Source organism: Phaethon aethereus, assembly GCF_964289735.1.
Source record: "Phaethon aethereus genome assembly, chromosome: 7".
NCBI classification, from domain to species: domain Eukaryota; kingdom Metazoa; phylum Chordata; class Aves; order Phaethontiformes; family Phaethontidae; genus Phaethon; species Phaethon aethereus.
The window spans coordinates 22,856,933-22,884,868 of record NC_138583.1 but is presented as its reverse complement, the minus strand read 5'-3'; the positions used below and the strand labels follow the sequence as shown (position 1 = coordinate 22,884,868).

The following is a 27,936-nucleotide window of genomic DNA, read 5'->3' as shown; positions in this document are numbered from 1 at the left end:
CTAACCGAAGTCAATTCTAGGTCGATACTGAAGTACCATAGGGTAAGACTAAAAACAAAAGCAAGAGAAAAACAACAACAAAAACAGACAAGAAAACATGAAGACATAATTCATAAACAAGACAAAGAAAATGCAATTAAAGATTGGTTTAAGAATAGCCAGAGCTTATCCCTAAGACACACATATATGGCAATCAGTTTTATTTATATGAAATAACTCTATACATTTCAACAGTTAAATCCATACCTGTACTTGAAATCTACATTTAATCTTCAAGTCAGTTAGTAGTAGTTATTTGTCATTAATAGAAAATTCCTGTATCTGCTTTTATATATTTCATGTTTTATATGTTTTACAACATATATACTTCGAGTGCTCAAACAACTCCTCATTTCTGTGTTGCTGTGTCTGAGGAAAAGCTATCTGGAAATTTTATACTTTCTAAAACAAAGTCCATTTATAGGTGATGTACTTTCTTTGATTTTCATATATACAGAGGTTCCATAGCTATACCAGTAGTCAGCACTAGTTAATGGGAGCCAAGCTACTCTGGTATTAAAAAGGAAAAAAATGAAAAAAAGATCAGGTCAAATTGCTGTCAGCTGAATATCTGAGAGATGCGGGCTAACTTCTTCCCCAAATCCAAACTCCTCAACTTCAGATCTAGAAATACATTTTTATTAGTTCTTACTGGAAAAAAAAAAAAAAAGGCGAATAACTGCTTGGATCCCTGAATTGGACAAAACTGTTGTGGAGTGGGAGGCAAGGGTAGATGTGTTGCCAGAAAGTGCATCTGGATACTTGTTGCTAAAAGTTGTTTCACTAAATGTCTTAATTTTTCAGTCTGTCAGCATTTCATTTAAATCTGATGTTTTCCTCAACTTTATTAGGATACCGGGCATTTTCTATAGCATAAAACCCAGTCTTATTGCCTCAGCAACGGTATGGGCTTAACTACCTCTTTGCCACAGGGCAGGGGAACATACCTAATTTAAGTCTTTTTTTAATTGCAAATTTGGAATTATAAGGAATTATTACAGAAGCTATCATTAAAAGCAGAAATATTTTACCGCATCCTTCAGACACAATACAGATGAACTTCAGTGACCAAAACAGAACGATATAACTGCAGAGGCCTATACAGGTTAATAAACTTTCCATGCCATGGTAGTGAAATGATCACCAGAACTAAATGTGATCATACTTGCTGGGGTTTTACAAACTGTAGTTCAGAGAAATCAAAACATAAACCAAGAGCTATTCAACTGTAGCAGAAGCATTTAGGAGAGAAGACAGGGAGCACCATATGTAGTCTGCAGGTGCAATGAACAAACATATATTTTTAGTATCATAAATTACTTGGTCTCTGATTTTTTTGCATAGGATATGACTATCATATTATTTAAATGCTATTTCACATGTTTTTCATTTTGATTATAGAAATTGTATCTAAAAGTACTCATCTCTAACTGGAAGTGCACGCAGGCAGAGACAGAGCAGTCACCTCACTGAAACTGCCACATAAACCAGTGAGGCTCAGTGTTTTTGCAAACAAAAGTACAAACCAATTGTGCAGATAAAATGCACTATGCTGGAACAATTCTAATTATTGAAGTAGGCATGCCTGCAGTACGTCACTCCCATCCATAGTGAGGAGCAGCCATCTATCATTAACTGAAATTTCTTGCTCAAGCAAAAATATTATTTCAAACTTCCAAAGTAACTTCTAGAATTTAGTTCAAATCCAAATTCCGAATGAGGAAACAGAAATATTGTTTTGTATAGGTATGAACCAGTTTGATCAATGAAATTTAGAAATCGACTTCAGTTTGCAGGTTCTGGAGGTTTTGGTCTGTTATATTCTAGAGATAAGGCATTATTCCATTTTCAATTTTAAAAGATGTGAAAGGAAAACAGTATTAGAAAAAGCTAACATTTCTTCACTCCTCTAAAAAGGACGTATGAATTGCCACAAAGAGATGAAACCAATGTAGTCTCTTTTGATTCACTTTCTTCCATTTTGATCCCTTGTCAGTGACTGTCCAATGCTACTAGTTAGAAGGATGAGCTAGGAAGAAGTAGATAATCCTTCCAGACCGATGCAGATACCATCCTGCAGAACGATCTCTCTCTAACAAAAAGATAAATGGCCTAATGTAAAGTAAAAGAAACCCCTAAATCTTTTGAATGGATTCTATTTATTCATTCAATAAAACTTTCTCTGAATGAACAAAAATGCCCAGGCCTTGTTCATAGAGTTTTAGCACTTTGTAGTGAGGAATTAGAAAAACTCCCCAACTTGGATTACAGTTGAAGTGCTGACAGGACCTTAATGACTGTAGTATGTACAGTCGTGAGTGCCTCTTACCTGATAGAAAGTGCCATCCTGTGAGCAGACTTGCGAAGATGAGCAGTTCTGACACCGAAACTGCGAAGGAGATGATTTTCTGATCAGATAAGAGGCATCCACAGCTGGACATATACATTTACCATTTAATGTTGGGTGTTGGGTTTTTTTTAAATGTTCAAATGTAAAGCTTAAAATTAATTTACTTATTTAAAATGGGGAAGATTTCTCTAGTGAATAAATGGATATTTTCCTTTTACTACTCTACCTCTTGTAAGGTCCACAGGTGTGCCAGTAAAAAAATTCATGATGAATAGTACCAAAGACAGACATAATGGATTTACTTGATCTTCATCCAAAAGAAGAGATCGTTAATTAATTACCATTGCAACTTCTGTTTTCTAACAAGACCCAACATAGTTACAGAAAACAAAATCACAGAAGCCCAGATGTTACTGGATTTATTACCAGTACAATGTAATGTTTACAGGTTTTAGTTTGTCATCTTTGACTTCAGGGGAGTGATTTAAAACTACATAAAGGAAAAGATTAATACATACTTGACTATACTATGTGTATGTAAACACAACTTACAAATTTAATCAAGGGTTGTCACATCTTATATTCACTTAGTGTCAAAAACTATAGTTCTGAGATTTTTAAAAAAATTTAACCAGTAAATAATGTCCTTTTTGTCAAGATGCTAGTTAACTGTTGTTTCCAAACCAATGCAACTCCCAAAAGTCTATTTGCAGGCAGGGGCTGCAGGATTAAATGCCATGAAAGAATTCCATTATCTCTAAAGTTTTTGCCTCAACACTTACTTCCTAACAGTACAGCCAATACTAACAAAAATGTAAGATGGCAACCAAATACCCACTGGTTTCACGGCAGTATTGGAAAAAATACTACTTAAAACTCCCTTTTTGGTGCAATATTGGGGTGTCAGCAATCATCAAATTTCCGTGCAATATTACTTTCAAATTTAATGAATGCTTGCCCATATACATTAATTCCCCTAATTCCTATCAAAATCTATCCTTCCCCCTTCCCCCCTTTCAGATTAAGGTAAGAAACTTGTGAATTGTTAACCCTACAGTGTGCTTAATCCTCTGTCTGTGCCCCAGTGCTTTTTATTCTGAGTACTAGGAAACAAAAAAAAAAACAAAACAAAAAAAAAAAAGGGTACAGAAAGCTAGGAATTTTCTACAGATCGGTACATTAACATATGTTAAGTGCTTAACGTTAGCTGCACTCCAATATAGCCTCCACTGGTAGTGATAGACAACAAATCTGCATCTACTACAAAGCAATAAACAGTGAAGAAAAATCAACAGCCACACACAAACAAATGTATAAAAGAAAACAAAAGGGGATATGACTTCTAATAAAAAATTTTAAATATACAAGGCTTTATAAGGGCTACTAAATCAGATTGAATATCAGACCTGAAAGAAGTGTCTTTTAATGTTAGATATTGCAATTCTAAAATAAACACATGCAGCAAGGAAAACCCATTTAGCTGTTTTATCTGGATGTTCATGTTATACAGCATATCTAAAAAAAATGGGTGTAGTATTAACAGAAACATTAATAAAACAATTAGATTTTGCCAATAATTTTTCAGTGTCACTTTCAGTTTACTGACTGAATAAAACAGATTCTTAATAAAGAACTGTTGGATGCAGATTCCCCAACTATTGTAACTCAAAACGTCACTAAAAGCAAACTTGCGGAAACAGAACAAGTCCTTGGGTTTTCAGATACTTGACTTAGAGCAGAACTTGCATGTAAACATTGTATACCCGCTATTTTTAAGTTTCAGAATCTACACAATATATGTGCCGTAGGGTTTCATTCATAGGGTTTAACACAAGAAATCCAGAAAACATGCAAAATGCATTTTTAAATAAGGGTTTTTTGAAGGGTCACAGAATATATTTTGGATGAAGCTGTGAAAGCATGTATACTCTGTATAATAAATATACCAAAACATCATTTATTAATAATGTAACAGTATTTACGTTTTCGCCTCTTAGTCTCCATCTTGTCATATAGATGAATTCCATGGTATGATCCTTCCCCATGATTTCTCCATTGCATAGTACATCCAGCTTAAAATACAACAGAACAAACAGTAAGGCAAGAGGAAGCAAAAATTTTAATGTCTAAATGAACTCCTAAGTGAATCTCAGAGTTAATCCCTCAAGTCCTATCATTATACAATAATTCCATCAGACATGTATATCAAACCTGGATAAATACAACCTGCTGACAATATGCTATTTTGTACACTCGTATTCTGCTTTATTTTTTCACTTTTGTGTTTTCAATTAAGGTGTGGACAGAAGAAATCCTGCTAAACTAGTAGACAAACACTCCCTGTATTTATCAATACTGCGCAGAATCTGTTTGAAGAGAAAGCCTCATGCTATATTTTGAAGGCCTTCCTGCTATGTCAACGCTTTTTCAAACCTTAAGATACAAAACAGAAGTACTGTAATTTTCATTTAAAAAAAAATTTGAAAATAACTATAAATCAGAAGAAAAATGCAGAGTATACAAACATGATTCTTCAATAATTGAAGGCAAAAGAAAATGAAAAGTAATCTTACTGTGAAAAATAACTGGTTTAAACTGTATTATAGCATCTTACTTCTATCCCCCACTGAAAATGTATGACAACTCTTTCATTACTGTAGCCATAATGTTTTCTGGATTTTAGAGGGGAAAAAATGTCAAAATTTTAAAGTAAGCAGATACTATGTAACACAAGCCATTAAGGTACCAAAGACAGATTAAATCAACATAAGTAGCAAAACCAAATGACATCAAAATGACTGGTCAGCATGTCATGATACTGTGGCAAACACTTGCAATAACCTGTGCACCTAACCTAACTCAGCCCTACCTCTGACCAAAGCTGGGAGGCTGCCATTTGTGCTAAAGGCAGCCTGCAGTTCGTGCAGTCATTGACTCCTGTAAGAGAACTGGCTGAAGAAATAGTCTGTGCTGAGGTCAAAATTCCTGTATCCTGGGAAGAGGGGAAGCCGAGGCAGGAGTCTCACACTTCCCAGCTCCACCCTGCATCACAACTTGTACCATGTTAGGAAATGCCCCCCAGTGAACAGTCTTGGCCAAGATCAAATCACTCATGCAGCAAAGACCCTCTCCATCAAATTCCACCTAATTCTAGAGAGGGTGCAAAAAAAGTATCTGCATTTTGAAAGATTCAAATGGTATGGCTCCTCATTTCTTGATAATTACTGGATAGTTTCTTACATCTAAAGAAAATGAAGCTGCAAGAGTAATTGGGTGTATGCTAGTTGAGCTCTCCTTTTCCCCAGTAGCTACTAGCCCAAAACTGTATTAAGTGACTTTTTTATTAGCCACATGGAAAGGGAAAGCATTTATTTTTTACATAAAAATATCAAAACCTAATGTATCTGTTTCTTCACAGATAAGCAACAAACTGAAGTTACTAGAATTATATGAGTTCCTTGATTAGCAACTTTAGTCACTATGATAAAATGATCACCTCTCTTTTAAGAACAGAGAATATAACTTGGAATTTTGCACAGTGCTTCCTGATTGGGCTAAAAAAAATATTCCTCAGGTTCAAATATCATTAAATTTCATAAAAACCTAATATTTGGGAGGGAAATGAAAGTACAAGCATCATTCTTTCAAATGTACCTCATAAGAACTTGGAAGTTTTAATTTTAAGCTGAGAAACTTTTTGATAGTTCCCACGGTCACTCGAGTAGAACAGCGGATAAACTTCTTCATTAAACCCTGAAGAAACAGCAATAAAACAGAAAAAACATATTAGAAATTTTGGAACATGTAAGCAATCTTTAGTTCAAGAACAGCTGTAATTGATTTCTCAACCAGTAACCAATTTTACTGCCCTCACTTCTAATTCATAATGGCACCATAAGTTCATTTTTCTCCACTTTTTTCCAACATTTACAAGATGACAAGTTCATTTGACCCATCTCCAGTTCTAAAGAAATTTCCAAAAGATACATAAGGGAGGAAAGAAAAAAGCTAAAAACAACCACCCACCAAAACCCCCAGAAGAACTCTAAGTAGCTGGGTTATTAACACTGGGGGTCAAACAGATGTTACCTTTCTCAGAATTTCTTCAGTCCTTGAGAGAAAAAGGAAGTCAAAACACCCTCAGATAATCTTGGTAAACTACAGGGAAGCTACAAACCTGAGACGTGATCTATTATCACAGATTCTGTGATCCAGAACCTAGTAGTTTTGATTCAACAGGAAAGCTGAGACTCCTATACAGTGATGGAGATACAGATTTCTTACTGTATATAGCATAAGCAGTCAGTGATAACACATTTCTTGCTGAATCAAAACTTTCTCACCATGTAAGAACTTCCAAAATTATACATGCAACATAGGACACAGAAATTATAAGTAGTGTTTTATTAGATACATTTTTAATATTTTTTAAATTCTTGTCTTTGTAATTTAATAAAACATTATTAAAATCTAAGAGGATTTCCAAACACTGTCTTCTAGACTCAACACCATTAGGTAATCTTTCCTTTAGTAATAGAAACCAAATATCCCTAATTCTTAAAACAGCAGTTAGCAGGTATTGCTCTACACGTTTTACAGATGGAAGTGACCTGCCCAAGGCCACAGACAACACGTCAGTGTCAGAATCAGGTTTACAGCTCAGAAAATCTGGATTCCAGTCATTCAGTGCACAGCATATCTGAAAAGCAGCTTCATGCCGGCATGGTTAAGATAGCAATGCTGAAAGCGTAAGGCAGCTCACCTACAGCTAGCTTTTTAAGTACCTCTGTGGCATGCTGTAATCTGTTGTGTAATGCCGTTATATACCATCAAGGCTGTAGACTACAAAATTATAATCCATTAAAAAAAAAAAAAAAACACCACTGTCACAGATAGATTTCTGTATGGAATTGTGTTTTTTACAAAATTCCAAGATGCATTGAAATTTGTCAAACAAAAGGACTAAATAAGTGTGGAAGTGGAGACAGGTCACCACATTAAAATTTATTGTTAATGGTTATAAAATGATTTCGTTCCTGTAAGAAGCTATTGTGCCAACAATAACAACAGAATAGATTATCTTTTCTACTCACTTTGACTACATTATCTCCTGACTGCCCATTGTTGCGTAAACAGTCGAGGCAGATAGCAATCTGTGGGTCACTCCTGTGATAGTCTTTATCTTCTTCATTTTCATCACACTCCTCATCTACTTTGGGTTTATCAGCTTTTGGGCTTTCATCTGTAAAATATGAAGATCATACTATTTAAGTGTAAGATAATCAAAAGTCACAATAGCAACAAACACATATTTAAAGTAATACTTCATTTTCAAAAGCACATTTTTTCTTCAAATTAACTTTATACAATTTTAATTCAGTACATTCTTAAACTGATCAATTTACAAATCTCCGAAAACAAAGTTTTACTATTAAAATTTTAATGTAATATGCAAACAACAGATTTTTATGTGACAGAAAATAATTAAGCTGATGGACTATTAATGGTTATGGCTGTCTAGTTCCATTTGTGTCCATGATTAAACCCCTGCAACTGCACATGCTCAAGATCATTCAACCACGTACACCTACTTTATGGTGTGGCAGTTCACTGCCAAAAATACTGCTTTTAAATAAACCATGTTTATTTATCTATTTAAATAAACTAATCCCAACACTTGTATATCAAAGTAACATGGGTAATCAATTCATATTGACTGACTGCTGCAACAATCAAACGGAGACAAGTTCCTGAAACGTTATCATGAAGTAAATCAAGGGAAGATGAAACTTAACTTTCATCCACTTTTGATGTAAGTAATGTCATTGTAAAAACTCCACATGTCTCTCTCCAGAAGGATTTTATTGCTAAATAGCCATACACTTATTTATTTCCCTTTAAAAACAAAAAATATAAAAAAAGAGGAATGGTCCTCATATTTTTTGGCAGAGCACATATATCCTATGTAATCACATATACCATGCTATCTCTTTTCACTGATGCTGTTACATGTTCTATTGATTCCTGGTTTAAAAATCTAACTCTGGAAAAAGTACCATCTCCCACAGTTTTCAAAGGTTTAGCAGAGTTGAAGACTCAAATGCTAAGACTAGCAAGTACACCTAGATAAGGCCGCAATGTATGTAAATAATAGCCATACAATGAACCATAAAATGGAGTAATTTTTACAGATTTGGAATACATTATACAATAACCCTATATATACATCTGCTTTTTTCCTGTATCCCCAACTTATTTATTTTGATTTAAAACAAAGGCTGCTCTCTGTTGGAATAAAACATTATCACAAGTAATTTGAATAAGCTACTTTTGCATTTCCTGAAAAACTTTCAGGTCAAATGCTGCTGTTTTCCTACACTTACCACAAACTTTTGAAGACATTTCTACACTTTAGTTAAGACGAGAAGATAGAATGAAAACTTTAACAAATATCAAGCTATGCCTGAGTTTCTAGACCCAGTAATTAGTCCATTTCATTCATTTTACATATTCAAGATGAGTTTCATTACATTCACTACTACATTCACTACTTTTCTTTCTTACAATTTTGAAGTAATTTATAGTTATAGAAGACTTGTCCACAAGTCCACACTAGCTATTGACACATTTCGTTGCGTGTGTATCATACATGCATTTTGTTCCTATCATCTTGCTATGAACAGAACTTACAGCATCAAACTACAGATTATTTTCTTTCTTTTTGTGAAAGGCCAGGAAGCAAACTCTCTTAATCAAGCAGGTGCAGTCTACCTGTCACAGGCATTTGTCTGAGGAGTCTGCCTAGGATTCACAGATTCTTCAGCAATGCAAATGCATTCACAACTTTCAACAGTTATCACTGCTGTGTAATGGAGGAAGATTTAGTTATGCAGTTTGAAAAGTCTTGAAAGGCAAATCAACTACAGAACGAGGGAAATTAGCAAATTTCCAATCATAAAATCAATCTAGAAACAGGTACACACGCAACAAAGGTCGTATCTTTCAAGAAATCCTGATAGAAATTCAAATGCTCCTCCATGTAAATGTCAACAGAATATTTACTAAAAAATCCTTGTAGATATTAGAATGAATGTTTGAATGATATTTGTACAGGCAGCCTCCAGAAATCAATGTGATGGCCCATTAGAGGCATGTTATTAAAGTTCAATATGATACAAGTTAAAAAAAAAAAAAAATTAATGTCACCAAAAGGGACTTGGTGTTCTCCAAGTCAAAAGCATTAAGACAACAACAGAAAACAAGAAAAACAAACCAACACCCCACCCAGCTCCACCCCTCTTTCTTTAAGGCATATATTGGTGTCTCATTTTTTTCCCCCCCATCTTTCTTGCAAACCTTGGAAATTGTCTACTTTCTGCACTTTTCTCAGACATTCAACATAAAACTGATCACCTGGGAGTGAGTCAATGTAGAGCTGTTTGCCCTCTTCCTTCTCCAGTTCAGGCTGGAGAGGACCAATTGCCCAAGATTGTTTTCTCTGTACCACAGTACGTTTCCTATCATCATCCATCAATTTTCTCCAGTAACCACTCTCCTAGTGGAGTCACCAATACTGGAGATATGCTTTTTTGTTTGGTTTTTAACTCCAATATGTGAAAATTGTAAGACCTGGGATTTTTTTTTTACAGATCTTAGATGCTAAGGTTGGGAACTGTGTTGTGACCTGTGGTATAGGACATAACTGACAGGCTCTTTTAAACTAGACTGACTGTGATTGCCAGACATGGTATTGCCAACTGAAACAGTCCCTTCTTACTGAAATTATCCTCACCAAATAATTTATTCTCAGGCAAGATTCTAAATGCTTGTTTATGGCAGAAAATAGTTTAAATGCTCATAATCTCTCTCAATGAGTTATCATGACTTTCAAATGGTTTGTAGAGCCAAATTTCTACAGGCCAAGAATACAGCCACTAACAGAGCTGGATACATCTGTAGCTACTTAAAAGTGTATTTTGAGGGTTAAGAGCCTTCCTCTGATTCACAAAACAATCCAATCACCCATTACACTTAGTAACTGATCTCCATTAGGTTTACCATTAAATTACGGGAGGAAGGTAAGAACCAGAAATTAAACTGGTTACAAGTCAGTCAAATTCTACAAATTTGCAAATTATACGGTTTTTTTTTCCTATGTATATAGCAGAAAATAATCTTCGAAACAGTCAACAAATGTCTGAATTTAATAAAAATATTTTATATGTATTTTTAAAACTGAATAGGTATACACTACACAGTATGTTGTAGTAAACTAATACAATTTCATCTAAACTGTCCTGCAGTTATTCATTTAATTGTATAAAGAGAAAAGAACCTCGTCCCTTATAATGGATGCCAAATGTAAATCAACAAAACTACTGAGAAAGAAAATGAAATGTTATGAAGTTGAAAAGAAGATGTTATAAACAATTGAGTGCAGAGGAGTATTGCAAAATGTTTACTTGACAGTCATCCTTTACTAAAAATGGCTGTTTCTTTAGCTTAGCAGAGCCTTTCAAAAATTCTTAAGAATGCCCAAATCAAATAGGCTATGGTATCAAAACCTGGATGTCAAATTAAAGGGGCATAAAAACAGTTGTATGTAGTCCTCACTTAGCACCTCAATACTGAGCTCTGAAAGTTCATGGGTCAACTACAAAAAAAACGAGGAAAAAAGAAAAAGCATTTTGGAATCTATATAAAACAATTGTTTAGCATGTGTGGAAAACTGTTTTACTACTTGTCATAACTAATTCTTGACAACCTCCTACTTAACAGCTGCTCAAATTCAGCAACAGAAAATAATCTGTAAAAAGCTGAAGTAGTTCTGCTGTATAATAAAATTAAGAATTCAAGTGGAAAATCACATGAGTGTTGACAGTGGCAAGTTAGGGAAATGCGAATAAAAATAATGGTAAAACAGCCAGCGTTTGTAAAACAACTGGTTGATAGATAAGCAGCAGTACACGAAGGCCCAGACTACATTTATGAGTTTCTGCGGTATCTTTGAATTCAGTAAAAACAATGGACATGCATATGGACATGCATAAGTGTCTGAAGACATGGGGCTTAATGAGCAGTTACTTAACATACAGGTGAGAGAGGAAAAAAAAAATAATCATCACCTTGTCCATTTTCTTGAGGTTTGTTTTTCTTCCAAAATTCGATCTCTCGCTGCAGTTCCTCTAGTTAACATCAAAGAACAGTAATGTGAATTTTTAAATCAATACTACATGTATATAATTAGAAATAGTCATATTCCCTCTATCCACACAAACAGGTACCCAAAACCAAATGAGAAACTTACGTTCTCGAAGTCCAGGCACCAGCTTAAATATAATTTCCTCTAAGGTGTTATCCAGCCTTTCAGAGGGAAAAAAAATATTTAACATTAAGTACTAACTAGGATTTTAAATATTTTTAGCCTTTAAATAACAAAAACTTTTGAATAGTACAATAAATTCCATATTTGTGGTAAACAATGCATCCTCCAAAACCCAATTGATTTTAGCTTGAGAGACAATATGCATTAAAACTTTTCAACCACCTTTCGAATGGATTTCTTTCAGAAAAAAACAAGGAATTTATTTTTTAATGTATAAAGACAAAAAAGCAGCAAAAGAGAAAAAAAATTATACTCTAAAATTTTCATTGTTTTCATTTGTGTTACAAGCAAACAGTTGTGTTACTAAAAGGAACAAACTGGAAAAGCAGTATCCAATTTTAAGGTCCAGGTCATGAGTAGTAAGCATGAATCCATTATCATACTAAGTGTTCAAGTGCTTTGGCAATAAGGCTGTTATGAAAAACTGAACAGACTATTCCCTACCCATTATAACACAGACAAATCAGTCTTGGCAGGATGAAGAAAACCACAGAGCATCCATGCTGCTCTGGCTAGACAGTTCTCAGTACCCAACATAATTCATTTAAACTATTTAAATCTGCCATGAGTTTGTCTACCACGTGACAGTACGCAGCACAGACATGTCCTCTGATACCCTAACATTAGTGCCAAACATAGCTATTAAAGTCCCTTCCAGAGGACACGGCGCATTTGCCTTTGTTGATGAAGCTAAAATATTTTTCTTCCCTTTTCTCTGGATTTTACCTACTCCCCTATCCTTTTAATTTATCATCCGCTTTCTAGTTCCACTTCCTCTCCCTGTCTCACTTATCCTTTGGTTTCCTCCATCTCTCATTCAGTTTCCTTTTCCTTTCTCTCCTCTGCCCTCTACATCTTCTCCTGTGAACAGTAACTCCCACTATCCACAGCCTAAACAAAAACCCACGAGAAAACAAAGTACTAGAGTAATACGGCCAGAGAAATTAAGTACCTTGAGATTCAGTCAGAAGCTACAACACAATAATTGCCTTTGATATATCTTTAATTGCCTTAATTTTTCATCTCTATAATGATATATATATAGTTGGTGTATACATATATCTCATATGTTTGCATACATACATACATGTATGTGTACATGTTATTAATAACACACTACAGGCCTGTTATAAAACATATGACTGTTCTCCATCTTTTGTTCAGTAGCAGCAGCGAAGTAGGAAGAAGACTGAATGATCTTGTTGAGGATGATGTTGACTGAATGATGTTGAGGAATGCCTAAAAGCCATTTTAATAGGTAACAATTATCTTCTTATAATAAATATATGAGCATTCCATGTTCTCTTCTTTACTGAATTGGTGTTTGTAATTGAAAGTTTTAATCAGACCTATTAGCCAATCATCTTGTTCTGAGGCTAGTTCCCTGTGTTATCTGTCAGCTCATGGAGACAGTCATACCACAAGAATATTCACGTTTAAGCTACAATCATGATCCATTTTTAATTGCTGCTTCTTATAAGGACCAAAAAAAAAAAAAAAAAAAAAAAATCTTCAGCAAGTGAAACAGATGTCCCCTAAAAGAAAGCAGCATAGAGAGTACTTTCTCACAGATAAGAAGGAAACCAAAATCATGGGGTGGCTGAGCACTTAGCTTCTACTAGATGACAATATAGGTCTACCTTTCCAAACGGTTTGTTCTCTCTTCTAGCCTCTCCTATAAATACCTAGTGCAACTAGATGGTACTGCTTTCTATGAAGTTCCCACAGCAGAGCACTGGGAACTTGGGAACCCGTCTTGGAAATGGAATTAATTTCACACTGTAAGATACTATTATACTATTGTATAATACATGCTGCTTTTTCTACATTTATTTTTGAAAATTCCCACTTAGCACTCTCTAATTAATCTTCAATGGCCCAAAACAAAAGTCACTGGTAATGCTAACATAGCAAGAAAAACAGTATACTTAGCAAATTTATGATGTTAGCAACAAGAACTGGCTTCATACTCTAGTCAATGACTTCATTTTCTTTCAAAAACTAAACAAAAAGATCTATTTCATCCTTATGAAGCATAAATACTAATCAATACTTTAAAAAATGCAGAAAAATAACACTGACCTTTAAGTACAGGGAAACTAAACAAATTACAGGGAAAAAAATAGGAAATTATAAAAATATTCTCAATTTCAGATGTATCTTACAGTGTTCCTATTATCCATGCCTGTGAGCTCTCCAACGAAGATTTGAATTTCTGTGTCTGGCATCAAACCCATTCCAAAAATGAAACTACTTGACCTAACTCCAAAGTTGGTCTCAGTCATTTAATATGATACTTCTTGATAACGCTGAAACAAGAACATTAACACAATATGGGGCTCTGAGCAACCTGATCTAGTTGAAGACATCCCTGCTCATTGCAGTGGGTTTGGACTAGATGACCTCTAAAGGTCCTTTCCAACCCAAACTATTCTATGAGTCTATGATACTATGATTTTAGGCACACCTCTTTCTACCCTCACATCTTCCAACCTCCAAACCAGAACATATAGAAAGGAGAACCAAGCATTTACATCAGTTTCATATAGTTTCTTTTTTCACCTCTTCTATAATATTCAATGAGATATAAGATCAAAGTTACTCTCTGATAATTGCTAATTATCTGAAGTGAAGCAAAGACAGACTATCACTCAGGAAAACTTGCATCCAAAGCAGCATTCTACCAAGAAAAAAAGAAGCATGCCTTCATGGTATAACCAGCGCAGACCCTATTGAATACTGATGGTGCCGAATTCTGCTAAATCAGCAAAGGGAACTCTAGAATTTAACACTCTTCCCCAGATTTTCATTTTAGAGCTCAGTGTTGAATTTTAGACTTAGGCTTATAGTTTCAACAGACCCTTAGAGCTGCCAAGTAAAAGATAAAGCTAAAAAGCTCACACAGTTATAAAGTTTATTCAGAATTGAGTTTGTAAAGTAGTTTTTAAAGTTTATCTCAAAGATCTGCTAAAAATACTATCTAGAGCGTTCAGCACCATTTCTCAGAAAATTACTGCATTCTTGAGCAACGATGGGGCTCGTCTCTACAGTCAGAGTAAAAGACATGTATTAAGTTATGCAGGAAACATCCAAAAAAGAGAATTCCATTACACTGCTCATGTGCTCTTCTGATTATTAGTTTAGCAAATGTTTAAAACTGTTTCATAAAATACAACCAGTAAACTACTAGCTATATGCAGTTTGTTGGCAAATAAACCAAATGACTCTAAAAGGAGTTTCAGGAAATAACTGCAGAGCAAATAGCTCTTCCCGTGTTTTTGGCTTGTGGTCTCAACTTTTCTCACCCTTCTATCATTTCCTGCTTCAAGTACAGTATTAGTTACTAAACATCTACTAGATGTTTCAGAAAATGCATTTTTCAGTTCCTGTGAAATGGTCCTGTCAGAATAAAAGAAGTATTTCTAAAATGCTTTTGTTTTCAGTTTATTAGTAGCCTCATGCACTCTGTATAGCATCTTCTGTTACGGCTGACACAGTGCCTCAGACACTGACAGGAGATCGGAAAAACACTGATGGTAAATATCTACATAAACCCTTTTAGGTGTACCCTTCCAAAAAACATTCAGACGATAAAGACTTAAGCTAATAACACCCTTTAGAGTTACTGAATGTAACCTCTCTCACCTATCCTCATGGTACCTAACTGAAGCATGGGAATTGCTATGCACACACATATCAGTCAAAAATAAAAATATGACAAATTGTAGCAAACAATGACATCAGGAAATATATCAACCCTAGTAAATTCCAGATGCAAATATTTATTTTAATGTTGCTGTAAGAACATTTCTTCCTAAATTCACAACAGTATTACAAACTAATAATATCGGGGGGGGGGGGGGGAGTGTTGGGAGTGAGGGCAGGTGGTAGCTTCAACATTTTAGGAAAACATGAAGTTCTTCCACTTATGATGACATTTCTTGATTTCTCTGTGCTATGCTTGTAGGATGGCTATCACCTCTGTTTCAACATAACAACACTAAAAGAGAATCCAGAATTTCAGGAAAAATAATTGTTTAAAAAAAGATATTTTATTTTGATATAAAAAATGCAAACTCTCAAGCAAGGGTATTTTTAGTGTCAAAACATTCTTTCATGAGTGCCTTTTCATTAATCTGACAGCAGATTTCAATTCAGATTGGTAGACCTACACCCTGGAAAACATTCAGTTATTTGCATGATTCATCTTCTACATTGCTCTAAGAAGAAAAAACATCTGCACGCAGTTTGGAATGCTCTAAATAATCTGAAAAACAAACTCTAGAATTAAATTAATGTAAAGAATAAAAGGCATCTGGTTCTTTTATTTGTTTAATAGAGGTATTAAAATATTTATTTTAATTTGTACAATATACCCAGTCTTTCTGTGTCTTTCCCTTATCTTTCCTCCTCTTATTATACCAGAAAAAACACAATTTACAATTTACTGGGAGATGAGACCTTGACAGAATCTATGGCCAAGAACAGTTAATATAGGTATTATACAAATAAGCAAAAAAATTCATTTCCTTTCAGGATAAAGATGTTAGGATTTTTAATTTTTTTTCCTTCCATTTCAGCAAATGTTGTGCAATGTCATCTTACCTTAACATTTCTAGTGGATTAGTCTCATGCACTTGGTTGCCACACCTGGGACAGTCATTGCTGTCTTCAAAGTGTTGAACAATGCAAGTCTTACAAACTGAGGGACAAAAAGACAAAACAAAACAAAAAACCAACCAACTTAGATCTAAATAATATTGCTTGAACATGACCTAATGATACCAGCTAACTACTTCATGCATCAAAGATAAGAGTATTATTTTAAAGCAAATAATTATAATGTATCTTATCCACTTTTTGTTCCTCAAAGCCATAGCTAGTTCTGCTCTGCCAAGACACCGAGTTCAGCAGCATGGGTTAGACAAGCGCTGCTTGAAAGTATGCAGTATTTTTGCTACTTAGAATTCTCCCAGCATCATAAAATGCAAAACTCATACCATGTGGCACATGTAAAGCGCAGGTCCTCAGAAAGTACTTGCTGGGGAGCTTGAGCCCAGCAGAGCCAATCATTACTTCAGATGATTTGAAAATGACTTATGCACATTATTTTCTTTACAATGGTGTTGCTGCCCACTGAAAATACTGTTGTAAATACTTATTGTAAGAGAAAAGTTCACAGAAATTGTACACAGCTTCAAAGTGGCTGTTTCCCTTTGACACAGCACCTTCACGAACATTGACAGAACTTACAGTGAACATTTAATACTTGAATCTTAGAATGAGAAATCGGGATCATGACCATGGCAAGTATAAACAAACCCAAAACAACAATGTGAATTTAAAATCCAATAAATGGAAATTAAACTGAACAAGGTGCTACACTACTGTTGCTTCCAAATGATTAATTGCAGACTGCAGATTTTACTGCCATTAATAAGAAAATGGAAGCAGAGCTGATGAGTACAAATATGCCTGCTATTATTACTGCATTACAACATTCTAGATGCATACAAACTCCATCCCCTGTTTATTATTGCTTCACCTAAACTGAAACAAGAACTGCAAATTCATCAGTAAATGGCCTGAAAAAATAAATGGACTGCTGCAATTGCAATATGCTTTCTGCTGAAACACTGTAATTTCTTTCATCAATTACCTAAAGAACTACGAGTACTTCTAAGCAACCTGGTAAATCCTAATTATATGACAATCTTTAAGGAATTTTGAAATTCCTTTAACAAATGTTACCTAACAAGCAAAGACTGCATTCATCTTTGCCTTAGTATGCTCTGAAGAGTTATAGTGCACACACATGAAACCTCCGTGGAGGTGTTTTTTCCAACTGCTTTAAAACACTAACTTAAGGACATTAACTTCATAGCTTTGGTTGAAATTACAATGAACTTTCCTCTTCAAGCCTGACAGACAGACTTCAGAGCGCTCTGGCTGGCTCTTGGCACGCTCCCCAAGCTAAATGCCCTAGCAGTGCTGGACGCAGGGCAGGTTTCCGATGATCTGGTCAGATGAGCTCAGGAAGCCCCTGAGTCCTGCCAAACAAGCCCAGTAAGTGGGGCACAGTGCTGTCCGCTGCACATGGGCACTCCAAAGCAGCCCAGAACCCTGATGCTATGAGAGCACTGGTCAGCCCTCAGGGTGCAATTTTTTCTTAACCTCAAGTTGTGAGGTATTTATTGCTGGCATACAGACACAAGAACCTGTAATCACAGAATTCTTGTTGTATCATGGATCTTTTACGATTTGTTAAATTACTAACTTAACTGATTTTTGCACATGCATTCCTTAACACTTCCATAGGGTGAGAATTCTAGAACAGCGCGGCAAATGTGATCTTCTATACCTACAACTTTTCTTCACTTTTCTATATACTTTTTATAACTAATACTCCTAAAACTAAACATTTTGCTACTACACTTACAGAATACAAAGAATTTCATCACCCATAGAAGCCCTCATGACAGTCCAACACAGCCTTTAAGAACATGCTTAAATCAAAGCACAAGTCCTAATAACTTCTAAAATATAGGTAGTTAAGATTTCTATAATCTCTCTTCATTATGATGACTGAGAATCTCCTCTAGAACTGAAAATAACAGAAGTTATGCTTGAAATTGAAAAGATGTGAAGAATCTCAGCTCAAAGTTTTTCTTAAGATGTAGTTTCTGCACACGTTCAACCCAGGGGCAAACATCACAAGGTGGAATTCTTTATCTGATCAGCAGCTCCTCAGCCATCCCAGCTCCAGTAACTGTCTGAACTATCTTTCCTTCTGTCACCCACTTGAAATACAAAGAAGCACAGGGAGCAACTGAAAGCGTAGTTCAGTTCTTTCACTAATCTGAACACAGCCACAGACACACAATAATATAATAGGGGAGAGGCACAGGCAGTAAAATATATTCAAAAATCACCTCTCCAAGAATATCAATCACCGTTCTCTTTTCTTAAATTCATGCACTATCTGGATAAGGGTTAGAGCTTTCTGATTTCACTAGCTATGCCAAGATTAAATAGAGGTCGGATTTTTTTCATTTCTTGACCTGTGTCTTTTATAGGCATTTCAAACTGCATTACTTGCTTTAATTATCACAATTATTACGTATTTATTTACTTGCACTTTACCTCAAAAAGTTTTAAATTCTGTACGATTTTGGAGTAAACAGATAAGAACATGACACTGCTCACCAAAACATGTCATGAATCTGCTCTGCAGTGCTCCCTGCATATTTAAACCCTGATTCTAAGTACAGCCTCCAGCATGTTCAAAGGTAAGGGTGTAGCCTCATTTCAGGTGTACAGCCCTGGAGAGAAAGGGGTGTTGTATAGTAATGTGTAACAATCAGAAAGCCCCCTCACCCATAGCTAGATAACAGGGTGCATGCTTGATCCCCTGAGGTCAGGAGCTGTCACGAGTAGGTATCAGTTGCAGACGAAGAAAGAGCATCACTTCCCTAAAGTTATACTTTTTGACATTGCCGTAAGACATAATGCTCTGTAAAAACATGTACTAAGGAACAAACAGAAACCCCACAGGTGTCCAGACCCGAATTACTTGCAAGCAGCCACTCACACCATTCAAGTGTGCAGACAGAATTTGAATAGTTGGCCAAACAACATAATGTAGTATTGTCAAAAAATGTTTTTGCTTACCATCAAACTCTAATTACTGTACCTTAGCTCCAACTAAGTCATGAGGATGCCATGTCATTTGAATTGAAAAAACCCAACAGCCAATAACACTAATTAATATGAAATTCTGACACAGTGTTCATGGGAAAGCTAGGATGAAGTGAGCTTTTCTTTCTGAAATACGCCATCCTGCTATCAAGTCATTCATTGATCTTGCTCTTATTGAGAAGTGAAAAATGAGCGAATCACAAAAACATCCTACTCTAAATACATGACAGGAAAATCAAAACACAAGACAATGTGGCATGAAACCATGACGGAGAAGGCTCTTTAATTGACAGTAATATGTACTGTAATCGCTATAAAAAATTTTTTTAAATATTGCAAACAGAAGACCGTATGCAGACATAGTGGCTAAACTGCATTTAAATTTATTTATTTAAGCAACTGAGAGATTTTTAGGAAGAAGATAGTATAGAAGAGGAAATATTGCCACGAATGAAAGTAGTTAACATTGTTGCAAATCAGATCTTCCCCATTCATTAATGGAGGAGAAGTCTTCTTCCCATTTATTAAAAAAAATCAGGACATTTTTGGGACATGATTCTTCTATATTATTGAAGTAGAGAGCATCAAAGCAATTAAATGTAGAGATACTAGGTCTGCATGAAGTAAACCAAAGGATTAAATAGGATTAACCTATTACATCTGATGTCACATATAGTAAAAGTCTAAAACCAGAGTCCTAGAATACGCACTTATTGGATGACTTCAATGAGAATGAAAAGAACCATATTCTGCCCAAGCTTTTCAAGGAATCTGTGAAATATGCTACTGTCAACTGAGCTGCATGACCTGATATCTCATAATCCTGGTATCTATACTGTGCTGAAGATGATACACTACCTCTGACAGGAGAAAATGTACAGATTAGTGGTGGATGATGACAATACTGATGAGAACCACAAGGTTAAGAATCATCTGCTATCTCAGAAATTCCACTGGAGAATCTCAATGTAAAAAGCATGGAGAAAAAATGCTGAGAAGCTAGTATGATGATGAAATTGTGAAGTCTAACACAGTTTTGAATAATGGCCACATCTAAATTCACCCAAAGGCTGCTGAGTTAAGTAACATAAGGGTTTGGTTTACTCTAGACCTTTTCTGACTTGACTTCACAGAAAGTGAGCTTAGGCATAACTCTTTTTCAATGGAGAACCGCAAGTGATACAGAGTTCCTCTTCTGCTAATTCCTATAATAAAGGAAGGGCTTAGTCTTTAATTTTTTTTTTTTGTAAGCCTCCTGTCTGGTAGAAACAGCAGCATCTCTTGGAGTCAGTCTTTCTAGCCTGATACCAATTTTAAATGATTGATAAAGAATAGAAAAAAATGGAAAAAAAAAGGTTAAAAAGTACTTGGTATAAATTTTGGAACTGATAAGCCTAACCCCTAGCCTTCTCTTATTTGGGAAATTTTTAGCAATGGGCACTCTGAGAGCATTAGCACAAAACTTCTTCAAAAGGAGTACCAGTGCCTTCATATCAACACCAGAGTGGTTTCTTATTTTTCTGTCAGCAATTACTACTAGCCTCCTTCAGAAAACATTTCCCTGTGTTTTAAGAAAGCTATGTCTGAAATTCTTTGAGGACAATTTAATTCCCTTCATTTGCTTTTAGATGGATCTCTGCTCCATTCATGTCAGTAAATTTCTTGAAGTCTATGGTGAGATGACATTGACCTGACACTACTTTGAAAAGTCTCATTGATTTGTCTTGTAAAGTATTTTAAACTTGGCTTTGCTAGGCTTTTCATTTGCTTTCCAAACTAAAGACAAACAGGACCTATCTGAGCTATGGCTTTCATTTACACATAGAATAAATTTGAAATTATTACTGTTCCGAAGAACCTTATGCCACAGGATAAATAAATAACACACTTATTTAAAGTGAGATGATTGACTCCCCAAAACCTCCCAAATACTAAACACTGCTAAACTTAAAGCCTGCTAAAATCCACACTAATGTAACTTGAAGAAATATTTATAATATAAACCAATCTATGGAAAGGAACTGAATTCCTCAGTCTGAGTATATTTATGTGCTTTCTTCATACCTTTTTTTGAGAGAAGATGGCACCCTTGGAAGCCATGCGTGGTCCAAGAAAGAGACTAATGATTAATGAAGAGCTTAATCTTCAGTGTAAGAGGTCTTTAAGTAGAATATATACAGACAAAGCATCATAAGAAACCAAGAATCTTAAGCCAGTCCTATATGGATGTATTCCCTACCCCAACAAACATACAGATCTGGATCAAGTCTTTATGCAGCCAGCTCAAATCATGAGGTCATCTTATACCATGAAAAAAAACTTTGAAATTGTAAATCAATACTGTAGTAATCTAAAACAACTTTTGCTTTTTCTCATGTAAAGCTATGGTGCTATGAGGATTTGCCTGTCAAAACTAAATGTGATTTACCGACAGCAATGTAAATGTCAAACACACACATAAATTCTAGCACTCAAAAATAATGAACTGATATGTGATACTCCTAGTAGGAGTAGGATCATCAACCAGCATTTTCAGATATGATAGGTATAATCATCCTCTGTTATCCTCAATATAAAACAATGAACATTTTTCACACTAAACTTTGAAGTTTCAGAGATTGGGATGATGTCTAAGGATCAGGTGAAAAGGGTAAGGAGAAAGGGAATCTTTAAACACAATTAAATTACAGATATATTTAATTCACCACCTTAGAGGGAAAAAAGCACAAACCAACCAAAACCCCCAAAACCTTTAACACTTCCAGTATAGATTAACAAAATGACATGCTTTCACTTGCTTTACTGTAGGTCATGGTGTGACAGCAAACAGGCAAAAGAAAACAGCTTAACCGAAACGTACACAGTTTGCAGAATTCTGAGGTAGTGCTACATATGTCGGTGAAATGAGGACCCGAATTTCATGGTTGTACTATGACACTTCAGATGAGCCACAATAAAAGTTAAACTCGCATACGTTGATTTACTACATATGATAAAAGTACTTGTGTGACATATGCTAATTGGCTGGCAACCGTAACATACTACACAATGCTATGTTTTTCAATACAGACATATCTGGCTCACACGTTCTTTCAGATCTTTGTAATCACCTGAAAAATACAGATACAAGTGTCACGACTGTGCTGTATGTCATCTTATGCAAACAAAAAAAGTACATATCTTATGCACATCTACACACATATTGTTCAGTGAGAAGACTCTTCCTAGGTTATTTTTTAAGTGCTATTAACAAGGTACCTAAATAAAGCTTCATATTACATTTTTAAACAAAATATTCTACAAGAGAAAGTTTAATTAGTTAATTGTGGGACAAATTCTTTGTCAGAACTCATCCTTTGAATTCTTCCAAGGATCTTCTCTCTCAGAGTTAATCACTCTTTGAGCCAGTGAGCAAAGAAGGGGCAGGACACACACAGCTAGTGGAACATCAAACCCATCTCAATGATGGCACAGAGATGTAACGAGTCACTTGGTGTATTTAATAAAGTATTTAATCAGCTACCTTAAACCTGCTTTAAAAGCACTTACTTTTAGGCAAAGTGTCTACAGAAAAACAGGACAGAAAACTGTAATATACTTAACCACCCTTCTCAAAAACTATACATGTGAGACTACTCCAGTGTTGATTACAATTACCAGACACAGTCAGTCCAGATTCCCTTCTATTAAAAGGGATAAATCATTTCAGTACATGGTGATCAAGAAAGACTTTTTGGGTTGAAATCCTATTTCAAAATAAGACAGATCTGCTGACCTTTAAGATCTGCTACATGCCATTGACTGAAACTTCTGCAGGAGGAGCATGAAAGCAGCTCAGCTTGCTTTTCTGAGAGTGGAAAGTTTTGCTGCAGTAAAGTTCTTCTGGGATCTCCTGGTAAGAGCATAAGTTTTTATGCTGAAAAACATATTTGAAAAACACTCTGGTTGCAAGATTATTGGTTTGATATTGAAAATTACATCTCTGGTCATTTTCCTGCAGGGAATGGCATTTCTGAAAGTTCCTAGACTGCACTGGTTGACAATTTCTCAAGGCAAATACTAGAGAGACCAACTAGGAGTAATGCACCACTTGATCTGCTGCTCATAAACAGGGAAAAACTGGTCATGGGTACAGCTACAGATGGCAGCTTGCCTTGCAGTGACTGTAAAATGACTGAGTTCAGGATCTCGAGGAAGGCTACAAAGTTAAACAGCAGAGTTAGGATTCTGAACTTCAGGAGATGGGACTTCAGCTTGTTTAAGCAACTGCTAGTCAGATTGCCCAAGGAGGCTATCATTAGAAAGAAAGGTACTTAGGAGAGCTGGCTGGCTTCTTTATAAGAAAATTTATTTAGACCTCAAGAGCTAACCAGCCCATTGTACAGGGAATTTCATCAGAAGAACTGCTTGGTGCACAAGAACTGCTTGGTGCACAAGCTTCCTAGTTAATATGCAAAAACAGAGCATATTAAAAGTGGAAACAAGGATGGGAAACAAAAGGACATAAAATCATTGCTCTGGCACTTTGGAACAAAATTAGGAAGGCCAAAGCCCAGCCATAGCTAAAACTGATGAGGGACATAAAGGGATTCTGCAAGCAGGCTAGTAGCTGAAGAAAGTTCAGACAAAAAGTCGGTCTGTTAATGAACAAGGGAAACAGCTTAGGCATAGATTATATAGAAAGGTTTGAAGTCCTCAATGTCTTTTTTGCTTTGGTCTTCATAGGCAGAGCCTGATCCCAGATGTCCGTGCATGTCAGCATGACTGGAGAAGGAGAGGGATGACCAGCAGCCAGGGAGCAGCAGATTAGGGCCCACTGAGAAAAGCTGGATGTATTCAAATCTATACACCAAGTAGGATTCACTAAGCTGAAAGCTCATCACCATAATTGTGGTGATTATGGGAGATGCCTGATAACTGGAAAAGGGTAGTGTGTTATACCCATCTCTGAGAAAGATGGGAACTATAGCTAAACAGGCTTCCCTAGCTCCCTGGAAAAATAGCAGATCACATCATTTCCCTTGGAATCAATTTCTAACTATGTGAGGGACAAAAACATAATCAGGAAGAGGCAATATCAATTTACCAAACGCAAATCATGGTTGAGGCTAATTACAGCCTATACCATTTGAACAGCATTTACAGGAGTGACAGAGCCCAGTTCTTGGTACTGGCAAATAGTGTTACAAGGAGCAATGGTCACAAGTTGTTGTTTGGTAGGACATTCAGAAAAACTTCTTCACTAGGTAAATAGCGTAGCACTGGAAATGGTTACCGACAGAAGCTGTGGAGACTCCATGCTTGGAAATTCACAACTCAACTATACAGAGCCATGGCTTGTCCTGGTATAGTGCTGGCAACTAAGCTGCCTCATGCATGAAGTTGGCCTACACAAGCTCCAGATGTCCCTTCCAACCAACATTTCTATGATTGTGTAAACAGTCTGGTATTTTTTAGGACACTAAAGAATGTTTCTGAGGAAAGCTTATTTTCCAAGTTTTGTAAGCACACACTGTACTAACAACGGAGTTACTCAGGAGACAGATAATGGGACATACCCTTTACCTCACATCTAGCCTGCTTCAACATCCTTGACAACTGTCTAACAGACTAGAGAAAAAGTCTCGGTCCGTAAGACAAAACCATTCTGCTGCAAGTAGCCAAAAAGAAATGAAGTACTGAATTTGCAGAATAATTATTTTGCAGTAATATAAGCACTTCCTTCCCAATAGATATAGGAAAGTTTGTACTGCTGCTGCCCAAGTTGCACTTATTCTTCCCAGTAAATGGTGGTGTCATCCAACACCTCCAAAAACCCCATCAGAAACATCTCTTATTAAAAAGGCACACTTTTCTCAGAGCAGAACTTTGCTACTTATAACATTTTTCAGTAAACGCAAAAGATGTGAATCAACCGCTACCTGATTTGGTCACTACTGATCACATTAGTTCCTCTGTGATCACTGGAGAACGTCTATGTCAAGACATGCTTTTCATCTTGTCCAGAGTAATACATTGTACTCCCAGTATCTTATGAATTTATGCTTCTTCTTAAACTGTTAATATCTGCAGATTTTGATGGTTTGTGCAACACTATTTTGAATTATGGCAATTAGCAGTACGAGACAAATAGCAAAGGACCTTTAAAATTGTTGTATTTTGCAGTAACTATTTGGATATGACTGAAGAACCATATCTGCACTTCAAAAAAGGTTTAACTATTTTCTAAAAGCCAAAGGCTAAAATAATTTATCGGAGTATCTTCCTGAATTCTGCCACATACAGATCACTTTTTCCTCTACAGACATAAAGCTTCCATATCACCACTTGAAGTTTTTTGTTCTCCTTTCCATCATCGTAAGCTTTATATTTTGGCAACTCAACTTTGCTTTAAAAGAAACATCACCTTCTTTCCTGCAGTTCTACTTAATCACCCAAACACGTGGCAGCTTTTCTGTGAGGAGACCTGTGCAACTATATGGAAGCTCAGTAACATTCACGTGCGCTTATCTGGGGACTAGGCAGTAACAGACCTGTCTCACTGAAGAGCTCACAATCTACAAGTGAACAAAAGAAACAGATGCTGCTGAGAAAAAAAACACTCCTTCTGCCATTATTGTTTTGTAATGGGAGTGAAAGTAAATAAACAAAAATTATCTAAACAGAAAGATACCATAATAAAAACATAATAAAAACTTTTTTTCTAAGCTTGAGCTGATTTCTGATGCAACATTTTTCCCCTCACCCCAACCTTTTAAAAGGTTACTACTGTTCATTAAACTTCAACATTAAAAAAGTTAACCAATGCTGGAATTTTTCCATTTTCTTTAAACGGAAAGATAATTTAAGAATAGCTAATATACCTCTCTTCCTCCTGTTTTATTTCAAGTTCTTATAAGGACACTTTGCTTAACTTCTCCTGAACTTAAATTCCTTTACCAAGTAACCCAAACCAGAAGAATAATATCACAAAACACAATATCAGATTCTTAGCTGATATTAGACTTGGAAAAAGTCAGTTCAACATTATTTTTTCCTCAAAAAAAAAAAAACTAAAAAGAATATTATTATAATGGTAAACAATATTAGCATTGTACTATGAACAACATACAGGAATAACAGTTTTCATTCTTTATGTGCTTGGTATACTAGGGACATAACACCATAATGTAAAAATTAACAGAGAAGACAGTAACAACTGCAAGAACAACGCTGTGCAGAAGTTACAGGAAATGCGAAGACAAAGATTTTAACTGTTAATTTATTAAAGGTTTAAAAATAGGAAATCTACCAGAAAACATGTAGTTGCCCTTACTCTTCTTAGAAGTGTTCAAATTTTATTTGGAAAGATGCCAAATTCTCGAGACGGTCCAAGCAAACTATCTTCAATTCATGAATAAATGGAAAGAAATCAAGCATGTAAGTAATTTAGCTTGTGCAAGTAAGATGACTGAGTTTGATAGGACCATTCGTACCTTTAATATAATTCATACACACTGATGTTTTAGAAGTATTAGGAGCATAAGACAAGCTGGATAATTTTTCCTGAGTTAGTTTCATTCGAAGAGAACTATTCTCTAACCAAAAATTTTGCTAACTTTCAAGTATTTCTACACCTTGTGCCATGGAACACATTACAGAGAGATGTGAGCCACTATTGACCAAACTGGTGTATCTATCATGCCCACTGCCACCAGATACTTTGGCTTAAGTTTCAAAAGCATAGTTATATTATCAAAATACGACATCCAACCTAATGATCTTACTTGTGATCAGCCAGGCCACAAGTATACATGTTTGGTGCTAGAGCCAGCACAATCACCACTAGCTTAGGGCAAAAAAAAGGGTACCTCTACTCTGCAAGGTGTTAAGCAGAGTCAATATGCCCTCATGATGACCCAGATGGCAGATCAGTGTCTGCACAGCATTTCATGCAACACTTCAGATGTAAACAAAAACTGGCACAGAGATCATATTAAACACGTAACACTTCAAGGAAGTATCACTTATGAAGGAGGGAGTGTTTTGCAAAGTACTACTTACAGGTATGGAGGCACTCAGTTACTGTAGTTGGCTTGATGAGATAGCCTTTACAGATATAGCAGGTGATATGAGGATTGAAATCTTTCACCAAGTGCTTCCTCTGAGTAGCCATTCGTGGGGTAAGCAATGCTGGCAGGGCGCTCGGGGCCAGAGAAGCGAGTCTGAGAGGCGTCGATGCCCACGGTTCACAAGAGCTGCGGTGCTGCTCTGTGGAACTGGACTTCTCCAGGCATTTGCTCTTAACTCTGGAGGTCTCACAGGGACATGGCTCATAACTCCTGCTCCTGTGCCAGGCGAGTCATTTTCCTACCTGTAACACACGTGGAAAGAGAGAGGTGTGTAAGCCTGGCAGCACAGCACCGGTGACGATGCCCCGGGGGCAAGTGTCGCCATAAACTTGGCAGAGGCGCTCGGGTTGTTA

The 27,936-nt window shown here is 35.9% G+C and overlaps 1 protein-coding gene across 2 annotated transcripts; it reads right to left on the bottom strand.

Annotated features, from left to right (window-relative positions):
- Window positions 1–27,627, bottom strand: PCGF5 (polycomb group ring finger 5; the record flags this gene model as incomplete). Of its 2 annotated transcripts, XM_082002220.1 has the most annotated exons (9): window positions 1–48; window positions 2,369–2,428; window positions 4,372–4,461; window positions 6,044–6,142; window positions 7,483–7,631; window positions 11,515–11,574; window positions 11,697–11,752; window positions 16,380–16,476; window positions 27,516–27,627. In XM_082002220.1, 9 exons carry the CDS (start codon window positions 27,625–27,627, stop codon window positions 1–3), a joined length of 771 nt encoding a protein of 256 aa, XP_081858346.1. The 2 variants fall into 2 exon arrangements, with proteins under 2 accessions (XP_081858346.1, XP_081858347.1); XM_082002221.1 differs by lacking the exon at window positions 2,369–2,428.
- Between the last annotated feature and the right edge of the window lie 309 nt (window positions 27,628–27,936).